The 12,317-nt window shown below is 40.9% G+C and overlaps 1 protein-coding gene across 2 annotated transcripts in view; it reads left to right on the top strand.

Annotated features, from left to right (window-relative positions):
* si:ch211-15d5.11 (nuclear receptor coactivator 7) overlaps positions 1-12,317 on the top strand; it is a 42,139-nt gene that overhangs the window by 27,225 nt on the left and 2,597 nt on the right. For both annotated transcript variants that reach the window (XM_041847121.2, XM_041847122.2), the window contains one exon: positions 11,935-12,008. In XM_041847121.2, the coding sequence (XP_041703055.1) occupies positions 11,935-12,008 (74 nt within the window). The remainder of the gene's footprint in view (positions 1-11,934; positions 12,009-12,317) is intronic.

The raw sequence follows: 12,317 nt of genomic DNA, 5'->3' as shown, positions 1-12,317 counted from the left end.
TTCAAAATAAATCACACGTATTTACTTATCCCTCAGTAAATAAAAACCCAAATTACATGTGTTTGCCCCTTTAAGATATTTCACTTCTATCCCGTGAAAAAAACTAAAATACAAATAAAAATCCTATACAGCTAACATTTCATACTAAGTGGGTTGTTTGTGGTTATTTAAACACCATATAGTAAAACAATAAACAAACAAAAATGACCAGGCCCTATTTATAGTCTCTGAAAGTATTTCAAAGAAAAGAGAAAATCACTACCCCCTTTTTCTTGGAAGAAAAAGTACACATTTAGTTAGTTTACATTTTGATACCTCCTAACCAGTCCAAACATTCGAAATTCTCATTCTCTATTCCCACATCTACTCCTACTCAGAAAACCCTCAAGAACATCACTTGTGACTGCTCCCTTCCCCGATGAATTCCACAATCCAGAGCACATAAAACAACAAAGTCCCATAAGATTTCAACCCCCGAGGCTTTTCCGTAACCTCAAATACAGTCAATTTCTCAGTGTAAGGAATCAGTGAAATTTGATCCCAAGTATCTATTAAAATGTTGTTTGAGACGTGGGTCTCCTACATTTCCTTCATCATTCATTCTGTAGGGGATTTCCATCAATCCCAGAAAAGACTCCCAACCAAGACACATCAGACATTTATCATGTTTCATTAAGTGGAATATACACCTATAACATAACAAACCCATAACCACTTTCCAGTAATCTAATAATTTCAACCTGTTGCTTTGTTTTTAGTAAAAATATAAATTGTTGTGTAACCAATCCAGAACCCACAAGAAGTTAGTGCTGTCTCCTGTCCCCTAGTCCAAAATAAATGCTTCTCTAGCTATCCTGATTTGGTCCTTCCCACAAGTTCTAAGACTGCTGCCATTCAGCCAAGCTGGGCCCATTCCCTTGCCAATTACCATGTTGTGGTTGCCTAGGCCATCACGGCTTGGTAGGGCAATCCCTTCTTGTATGTCCTGATTGACTGCACCCCCAGCAGACCCCTGGTCTTCTTGGACAGTGGCAAAACCAGAATGGTGGACCAAGGGATTGTTGTGTGTACACATTCACTACTGGTAAGGTAGGAGCTCTTTGGCCTTGCTGCTGAGGCAGTGGTTGTTGACCTTCCTGGACGACAGGTGTAGCTTGTGTTTTGTCCTTTCTTACCATCTCTTCCAGCTGCAACTGTCCCAGTTTTCTCAGAATCTCTCTCCATTGCTTCGCCAATTTCCGTTCATCCCTCCTGTATTTCTCCATTGCGTGGATAATATGGTCGCAGAATTCTTTGCGGGATTCTGCCGTTAGTCCCACCACATCTTCTAATTGGCTTCTGACAGGGGTTGGCATTGCTTCCATCAATGATGTCCTGAACAGTATTGTCATCAGTGGATCCCCCTCTGGATCTCTTTCTGTTTCTTGTTCAGAGTTAGCATACTGTTCAAGTTCTTCATCCTCCTCATTACTTGTCTTCTCCACATCCTTTTTCCCATCATACTCTTGTTCATCCATCACAGTCTATATCTAACTGTGATTGTTCTTCTCTTCCTGGTGTGAAAACCTGCTGCTTCCTTTTTTCTGCTTCTGTCTCTACATTCCCTGTTATTGAGACTCGTAACCTGAGAATACTGCCCCCCTTCTGTGTGTGGTGGTGGTGTAATTAAGCCAGCCTTTTTTGGTTCACTCTCCCTCTATTGTTATCCTTCTAGCTTTGTATCATTACTGGATTAATGACATATGTAATAACTGTTTCGCATTAGATTGTGCCTTTTTCTGATGTTGTAATTGTAGCCTATTGCATTAATTTAGTTTAAAATACAAACTTGTTGTTGAACAAATCTAGAACCTACATTAAGTCGGTACTATCCCATCAGCATAATAGTTAAAACTACCTACACTCCACTGGTCCACGTAGCAAAAACAAATTATTATTTTAGAATTCATTAACTATTTGCATACATCACTGGTATCACGCAAACTATAGAATAAAGTAATAACAATTAGAGTTTGTCAAATAAATGTTTTCCATCCAACTATTCAGACTTGCTTCAAATATCTCTTTCAGCTCGATGCAGTCAAGCAAGTACGACTCTCTTTTACCCGAGAACTAAAACATGGCATTAGTCAAGTCTATTCACAACCCAACAATAACTAATAGTATATTTGTATTCATATTATTAAAAGACGTTACTTTCATTCCAGTCTACCTAAACAATTCAAATTATGGCCATAACTCTATCGCAATTGCCAGTCCGCTATTAAAATGTATGTAACTGTCCTTTCTGATTAGACTATAGTCCCTCCTCCTTCTTTCCCGTTGAATAAGTGAGTCCTTCAGTCTGAAAAGACGCAGGCTGCTAAATCGTCCAGTCTTATCCTGACTGTTCCGTCAATCTAAACAACCCACAACCATAGTTGAACTATACTTAGAAAACCTAGACTCTGATCAGCGATGTAGAATCTATGCTTTATTGAAATGACAAGTAAATCCTCCTTTATTCCAATGATAATGGTCAGTAGTTTTAGTATCTGGCACATACCACACTTTATCAGAAAATAGCTTTACAGGACTAAGATTTCACAAGCTAGAAGCTTTAGCATTCAACAAGTCAAATCTACATTCATTCATTTGGAAACAGATCTAATGAATTCAATCAAATGGATTATGTTCTTTCCCCCTATTATACAAAAATTCCTTTACTATCTCACCTCTGCTTCAAAATGATAGATAGTTATCATAATGCCTACTCTTTTTTCTATCAAATGATCTATGTACTTTCTCCCACCCCTCACGTACGTCTATGTTTTTGGGTGTGCAAGTCAGCACCTATTATTTTATCCAATCCCTCGTAACAAATTACACTCACATAAAATTCATTCTATTCTAATATATTCACATCTACCAAACCATTCATGTTTCTAATGATTCTTTATTGCCACAAATCAGTTAATCACAATCTAGTCTCAGCGGAACAAACAACAAATTACCCAAATCCTTCCCCTCAGTCATAGAATCCTCCCAGAATTGTATAGGCTGGTCACTATTCACTGATCTTACACAATTCTATGACAGGCATTGTTGTAGGAAACTCCAATATATCATTTACATGAAAAGCTTATTATTCAAACGTATATATAATTATCATTCACACCTCTATCTCATCATTCAAACTTCAGAGTGCGACTCATTTACACCATTATACCACTCTCATTCCACATTCATACAATGTTGTTCTCAAACGCGCTTAATTACTATTTGTATAACCTACAGGAATATTTTATTCTATCAAAGGGCCCAAATTAGGAATGTTAACCCTATTCCAGTTATTATTTAACTGTAGTCAATTTATCACAATCCTACATCACCTCTAAAGTTTCCAAATATGTCAGAAACACACCCTGAAAGATTGACCAAAATACAATGTATAGACGTCATATGATCACACCGGTACACGTGACCTGTTCCTCCAACAGGATTCCTCATACCCCTCCTAGTAATGTGAATTTTCCACTCAGTTGGTAAATGTATATCCACATAACATTAATTATTCTCTTTCCTAATGCGAGATTGGGCATGCCCTTTCTCCACCAGGCAGAAGCTTCAAACGACCTCAAATATGGTTCCTTTCCTTACAGAAAAGGCTATTTACTTGCAGGATTTCTTATTATTCTCACTCACACAGATGAGCAGCCACTTGTGCCCAAATGAATCAGACAGTTGAATGACTCACAGTAGCCCAAGCAAACCACTCATCCACATGAGATGATCAGACCTACTCTATCTAACACTTTCTCTATATTTTGAAGCCTTAGTGGCTGTTTAACCCGTTCACCTACTCAGGATGACCGGTGTTAACTCCAATTTATGTCACCTACTCCGGATGACCTATCCTTTTACCTGATCGACCCTTTCTGATTCACTTTCCCGACACAAGAAATACGTTTTTATACAGGATTTATATCTACCTATATAGCCCTCTAGGTGATTCACTTCCTCGACACACGCTTACTGGACTTCTATCTTACGCTTTCCTAAGCGACCTGTAAATTCAGCCCTTTTTTCTGATTTTTCGACACAGAAAAAAACGGTATTGCACAGGATTTCTGCCTACCTAAGCAGCCCTCTAAACAATACACTTCCTCGACACGTTTAGAGCGGTATCTGTAGGGCTTTTTACCAATTTATTCTCTGATCGTTCAAACAGATGGACAGCCGCCCATGCCAAAGCAACCCAGACAAAGCAATCAGCAGGATGAATCAAATGAATTGAACAGACGGTTCAGACGAACAACAGAGTGACATCGACATGTATTCTTAAATCCAAAAGCTCCCAGTCTCTAATTTTCTGGTTCTTAAATTTGGAGAGACCTACTTGGTATTCTGCAGCTGAGGCCGGGCCCTGGATCGAACCACACAAACTTTATACTATATAAGTAAGAACTTGGCTTACCTTTTTTTTTTTAAAGCGGCCACTTTGTTTGTATTGTCCGTCCAAGCCGTTTCACAGCCGCAGATGTCCACCGTCTCTGGTCCCTGTTTCCAACTCCTGGCAACGCTCGCCATTTATGGCGTAGAAATATTTGACTCAAAAGTAGCCAACTCTAAAATATCTCTCAAGAAACTGGAGCTTGTGATTCCAAAATGTAGACTTTATTATTGCGTAACAAAGCCGAGCTGCTCCATGGAACACCTGCCTCTCCTTGGCTCAAAGATCTCCTTTTATACAAATACAAATGCATAGTCATGCTTACATAGAATATACAGTTACCCCCTTAAGGCAAATGATTAACTTCTTTCAGTGCCACGTTGTTTTACTCACGAGGGCTACTTGCGCTTCTCTAAATGGGGCCTCTGTATCTTATTAGTGGCGTGACTCAAACAATTATGTACATACGTACGTTAAAGAACAATCACACTCTGTATTGACTATATTCACTATCCAGACATGCATCTGGAGTACAAAGTATCAATCATGTTCATTCTGTTTTACCCCTAAACTTTCATAACACATTATAAAACATATCAATTAATACTTAAACATGGTTTAAACATGTCATGGCCATAACCCATTCTCAACCACATATATTTAAGCCATTGTTACTCCAATCTCCACACAGCCACCACGAGGAGTTGTATCTCCATCACATGTCATTGACATACCTGACCAGCTGCAGGGAGTTATCAAAAGCACAGCGTTTGCACTAAAGAAATGTCTCTGCTTTGTTTTAACCCATAAGCATTTAAGGCATATACAGTGGGGAGAACAAGTATTTGATACACTGCCGATTTTGCAGGTTTTCCTACTTACAAAGCATGTAGAGGTCTGTAATTTTTATCATAGGTACACTTCAACTGTGAGAGACGGAATCTAAAACAAAAATCCAGAAAATCACATTGTATGATTTTTAAGTAATTAATTTGCATTTTATTGCATGACATACAGTGGGGAAAAAAGTATTTAGTCAGCCACCAATTGTGCAAGTTCTCCCACTTAAAAAGATGAGAGGCCTGTAATTTTCATCATAGGTACACGTCAACTATGACAGACAAATTGAGAAGAAAAAAAATCCAGAAAATCACATTAAGATTTTTAATGAATTTATTTGCAAATTATGGTGGAAAATAAGTATTTGGTCAATAACAAAAGTTTCTCAATACTTTGTTATATACCCTTTGTTGGCAATGACACAGGTCAAACGTTTTCTGTAAGTCTTCACAAGGTTTTCACACACTGTTGCTGGAATTTTGGCCCATTCCTCCATGCAGATCTCCTCTAGAGCAGTGATGTTTTGGGGCTGTCGCTGGGCAACAAAGACTTTCAACTCCCTCCAAAGATTTTCTATGGGGTTGAGATCTGGAGACTGGCTAGGCCACTCCAGGACCTTGAAATGCTTCTTACGAAGCCACTCCTTCGTTGCCCGGGCGGTGTGTTTGGGATCATTGTCATGCTGAAAGACCCAGCCACGTTTCATCTTCAATGCCCTTGCTGATGGAAGGAGGTTTTCACTCAAAATCTCACGATACATGGCCCCATTCATTCTTTCCTTTTCACGGATCAGTCGTCCTGGTCCCTTTGCAGAAAAACAGCCCCAAAGCATGATGTTTCCACCCCCATGCTTCACAGTAGGTATGGTGTTCTTTGGATGCAACTCAGCATTCTTTGTCCTCCAAACACGACGAGTTGAGTTTTTACCAAAAAAAGCATCCCCAAAGAATGATGTTTCCACCTCCATGCTTCACGGTTGGGATGGTGTTCTTGGGGTTGTACTCATCCTTCTTCTTCCTCCAAACACCATTTTGTCTATTTTGGTTTCATCTGACCATATGACATTCTCCCAATCCTCTTCTGGATCATCCAAATGCACTCTAGCAAACTTCAGACGGGCCTGGACATGTACTGGCTTAAGCAGGGAGACACGTCTGGCACTGCAGGATTTGAGTCCCTGGCAGTGTAGTGTGTTACTGATGGTAGGCTTTGTTACTTTGGTCCCAGCTCTCTGCAGGTCATTCACTAGGTCCCCCCGTGTGGTTCTGGGATTTTTGCTCACCGTTCTTGTGATCATTTTGCCCCCACGGGGTGAGATCTTGCGTGGAGCCCCAGATCGAGGGAGATTATCAGTGGTCTTGTATGTCTTCCATTTCCTAATAATTGCTCCCACAGTTGATTTCTTCAAACCAAGCTGCTTACCTATTGCAGATTCAGTCTTCCCAGCCTGGTGCAGGTCTACAATTTTGTTTCTAGTGTCCTTTGACAGCTCTTTGGTCTTGGCCATAGTGGAGTTTGGAGTGTGACAGTTTGAGGTTGTGGACAGGTGTCTTTTATACTGATAACAAGTTCAAACAGGTTCGATTAATACAGGTAACGAGTGGAGGACAGAGGAGCCTCTTAAAGAAGAAGTTACAGGTCTGTGAGAGCCTGAAATCTTGCTTGTTTGTAGGTGACCAAATACTTATTTTCCACCATAATTTGCAAATAAATTCATTAAAAATCCTACAATGTGATTTTCTGGAAAAAAAATTCTCAATTTGTCTGTCATAGTTGACATGTACCTATGATGAAAATTACAGGCCTCTCTCATCTTTTTAAGTGGTAGAACTTGCACAATTGGTGGCTGACTAAATACTTTTTTTCCCCACTGTAAGTATTTGATCACCTACCAACCAGTAAGAATTCCGGCTCTCACAGACCTGTTAGTTTTTCTTTAAGAAGCCCTCCTGTTCTCCACTCATTACCTGTATTAACTGCACCTGTTTGAACTCGTTACCTGTATAAAAGACACCTGTCCACACACTCAATCAAACAGACTCCAACCTCTCCACAATGGCCAAGACCAGAGAGCTGTGTAAGGACATCAGGGATAAAATTGTAGATCTGCACAAGGCTGGGATGGGCTACAGGACAATAGGCAAGCAGCTTGGTGAGAAGGCAACAACTGTTGGCGCAATTATTAGAAAATGGAAGAAGTTCAAGATGACGGTCAATCACCCTCGGTCTGGGGGCTCCATGCAAGATCTCACCTCGTGGGGCATGAATGATCATGAGGAAGGTGAGGGATCAGCCCAGAACTACACGGCAGGACCTGGTCAATGACCTGAAGAGAGCTGGGACCACAGTCTCAAAGAAAACCATTAGTAACACACTACGCCGTCATGGATTAAAATCCTGCAGCACACGCAAGGTCCCCCCTGCTCAAGCCAGCGCATGTCCAGGCCCGTCTGAAGTTTGCCAATGACCATCTGGATGATCCAGAGGAGGAATGGGAGAAGGTCATGTGGTCTGATGAGACAAAAATAGAGCTTTTTGGTCTAAACTCCACTCGCCGTGTTTGGAGGAAGAAGAAGGATGAGTACAACCCCAAGAACACCATCCCAACCGTGAAGCATGGAGGTGGAAACATCATTCTTTGGGGATGCTTTTCTGCAAAGGGGACAGGACGACTGCACCGTATTGAGCGGAGGATGGATGGGGCCATGTATCGCGAGATCCAACAACCTCCTTCCCTCAGTAAGAGCATTGAAGATGGGTCATGGCTGGGACTTCCAGCATGACAACGACCTGAAACACACAGCCAGGGCAACTAAGGAGTGGCTCCGTAAGAAGCATCTCAAGGTCCTGGAGTGGCCTAGCCAGTCTCCAGACCTGAACCCAATAGAAAATATTTGGAGGGAGCTGAAAGTCCGTATTGCCCAGCGACAGCCCCGAAACCTGAAGGATCTGGAGAAGGTCTGTATGGAGGAGTGGGCCAAAATCCCTGCTGCAGTGTGTGCAAACCTGGTCAAGACCTACAGGAAACGTATGATCTCTGTAATTGCAAACAAAGGTTTCTGTACCAAATATTAAGTTCTGCTTTTCTGATGTATCAAATACTTACAGTGGGGGAAAAAAGTATTTAGTCAGCCACCAATTGTGCAAGTTCTCCCACTTAAAAAGATGAGAGAGGCCTGTAATTTTCATCATAGGTACACGTCAACTATGACAGACAAAATGAGAAAAAAAATCCTGAAAATCACATTGTAGGATTTTTAATGAATTTATTTGCAAATTATGGTGGAAAATAAGTATTTGGTCAATAACAAAAGTTTCTCAATACTTTGTTATATACCCTTTGTTGGCAATGACACAGGTCAAACGTTTTCTGTAAGTCTTCACAAGGTTTTCACACACTGTTGCTGGTATTTTGGCCCATTCCTCCATGCAGATCTCCTCTAGAGCAGTGATGTTTTGGGGCTGTCGCTGGGCAACACGGACTTTCAACTCCCTCCAAAAAATGTCTATGGGGTTGAGATCTGGAGACTGGCTAGGCCACTCCAGGACCTTGAAATGCTTCTTACGAAGCCACTCCTTCGTTGCCCGGGTGGTGTGTTTGGGATCATTGTCATGCTGAAAGACCCAGCCACGTTTCATCTTCAATGCCCTTGCTAATGGAAGGAGGTTTTCACTCAAAATCTCACGATACATGGCCCCATTCATTCTTTCCTTTACACGGATCAGTCGTCCTGGTCCCTTTGCAGAAAAACAGCCCCAAAGCATGATGTTTCCACCCCCATGCTTCACAGTAGGTATGGTGCTCTTTGGATGCAACTCAGCATTCTTTGTCCTCCAAACACGACGAGTTGAGTTTTTACCAAAAAGTTCTATTTTGGTTTCATCTGACCATATGACATTCTCTCAATCCTCTTCTGGATCATCCAAATGCACTCTAGCAAACTTCAGACGGGCCTGGACATGTACTGGCTTAAGCAGGGGGACACGTCTGGCACTGCAGGATTTGAGTCCCTGGCGGCGTAGTGTGTTACTGATGGTAGGCTTTGTTACTTTGGTCCCAGCTCTCTGCAGGTCATTCACTAGGTCCCCCCGTGTGGTTCTGGGATTTTTGCTCACCGTTCTTGTGATCATTTTGACCCCACGGGGTGAGATCTTGCGTGGAGCCCCAGATCAAGGGAGATTATCAGTGGTCTTGTATGTCTTCCATTTCCTAATAATTGCTCCCACAGTTGATTTCTTCAAACCAAGCTGCTTACCTATTGCAGATTCAGTCTTCCCAGCCTGGTGCAGGTCTACAATTTTGTTTCTGATGTCCTTTGACAGCTCTTTGGTCTTGGCCGTAGTGGAGTTTGGAGTGTGACTGTTTGAGGTTGTGGACAGGTGTCTTTTATACTGATAACGAGTTCAAACAGGTGCCATTAATACAGGTAACGAGTGGAGGACAGAGGAGCCTCTTAAAGAAGAAGTTACAGGTCTGTGAGAGCCAGAAATCTTGCTTGTTTGTAGGTGACCAAATACTTATTTTCCACCATAATTTGTAAATAAATTCATTAAAAATCCTACAATGTGATTTTCTGGGAAAAAAATTCTCATTTTGTCTGTCATAGTTGACGTGTAACTATGATGAAAATTACAGGCCTCTCTCATCTTTTTAAGTGGGAGAACTTGCACAATTGGTGGCTGACTAAATACTTTTTTTCTCCCACTGTATGTCATGCAATAAAATGCAAATTAATTACTTAAAAATCATACAATGTGATTTTCTGGATTTTTGTTTTAGATTCCGTCTCTCACAGTTGAAGTGTACCTATGATAAAAATTACAGACCTCTACATGCTTTGTAAGTAGGAAAACCTGCAAAATCGGCAGTGTATCAAATACTTGTTCTCCCCACTGTAGGTGTTTCATTCTACAACATATGTACTAGAAAATCATCCATAGTACACACATACACACACTATGACACACACACACCTCATGACACAAACACACTATGACACACACACATACACGCACTATGAAGTGGTAATGCCCGAGAAGCCGGTGTTTGGAGGATATATTGGCACGGGTGTTGTTAGGCCCAAGACAAAGTCGAGCCAATATATCCTCCAAACACCGGCTTCTCGGGCATCATCACCTTTATACAATTGGTTACCAACATATTCAAATAATGATTTACATATTTTCATTAAAACATTATTTTGATTAATTTATTCATACTATTTCATTCTTCCACAAGATATAGTCCCGACACAAATCTAGGGTTGCTAGAGACGCGACCCAGTCGTTCAGTCTTTTTGTTCTGTATCTATGGACTCAACCCAGTCGTTCGTTCTAAATGTTCTATTGCCATGCTGGCTGGCAACATTCTTATCCCTTGTTTGCGAGCTAGCCAACTATGGCTAACTTACAGTCACGTCAAAAAGTGCAGCCAGAATAAAAGCAAAGTAGCTGCATTTGCATTTGTTTAAGTTGTTTTCTAGTGACATTTTATTTGGATACGTCCATAATAATAATAATAATAATAATAATAATAATAATAATAATAATAATAATAATATATGCCATTTAGCAGACGCTTTTATCCAAAGGGACTTACAGTCATGCGTGCATACATAATGCATGCATACAATGAGCTAATGAGGCGTGATTTCGCCTGACATAGAAAATGTGCTCTCTCGTCAGGACACTGTTGTTCAGAGGAGCTAGCCAACAACACAGCTACAGTAACACAATCACTTCAAACTGAAGCTGGAAAGACTGCAAATTAGCTTCGTTTCATTTTACCTTTATTCAACTGACATTTTTTTGTATATATCCATAAAAACGATGCCAGCTGATTCATGATTTCGACTGGCTGAGAAACACCGCCTGCCTGTCTGTCTCGTCCCGACTCCCAACACGTTCATTACTATGGGACAGCAGTAGATCAAATTTGAATATTGAAACATTGTTGCAAATGTCGGAGAGACAGACAGCAAAGTTTATACAAATCTCCACTGTTGAAAACGAAATGTTAGTCTAAAAGAAATGTGAGATAATGTCTAGATGCTTTTTATAATGGAGATCAAGTTTATAAATTGCCTGGCTGGGCTGATGAGACAGTGGATTGCGCAGTCAGATGGAACAGAATAAAAAGGCATTTTAACGTCATAGATTTAGCCGGTGGCTATTTGTGGAATAGACACCGGCTGGAATTCGGTTTTAACCAATCAGCATTCAGGATTAGACCCACACGTTGTATAATAATGCATACACTACACTCACAACCATTGCCATACAGTTCTCTCCCACATGTTCTAATCTGAAATGTGGCTTTTTAAGGTATCGCTGCAGGATTGTTGTTTTGCAAACTAACTGAAAAGATGATACTATTTGTTTCAAATCTTGCTGACATAATATTGTAGGAGTTTCCATAGCAACCAAATTACTATTCACATCAAGGTCTCTACCAACGTCACATCATTGATTCAATGCATGACTGTGGATTAAGAAAAAGGTCCCTTTCTGCTTTTTATGCACAAACAACGTGTAGGAACTCATTGCTGTCCATTGTGTACTGTATATGCATAGCATTACAGAAGGGCAAGTTCATTCATAAGCACAAAAAGTACTACTGTGTTGGTATCCTATACTGACTCTGTCCTTGTCACTTCCCACAGTGTTTCAGGTGGACTGGAGAAAACTCCTTCTTCATAAAGGGAGACCTGGACTCTTTTGCTATCGGAGGAGGAAGGTGGGGTCACTCAGTCATACCAATATGTCTTAGGTTATGGTTTTCTTGATGCTGATGTTATTTCTGTTTGCTTGACACGTACTGCACATTGGTGCCACAGCTACACTACATGACCAAAAGTATGTGGACACCTGCTTGTCGAACATATAATTCCAAAATCATCGGCATTAATATGGAGTTGGTCCCCCCTTTGCTGCAATAACAGCCTCCACTAGATGTTGGAACATTGCTGCGGGGACATGCTTCCATTCGTTGGGCATGGGGGCATTTCCATGCTGAAACAGGAAAGGGCCTTCCCCAATCTGTTGC

Source organism: Coregonus clupeaformis, unplaced genomic scaffold (assembly GCF_020615455.1).
Source record: "Coregonus clupeaformis isolate EN_2021a unplaced genomic scaffold, ASM2061545v1 scaf0007, whole genome shotgun sequence".
NCBI lineage: Eukaryota > Metazoa > Chordata > Actinopteri > Salmoniformes > Salmonidae > Coregonus > Coregonus clupeaformis.
This window is presented reverse-complemented; position numbering and strand designations above follow the sequence as displayed.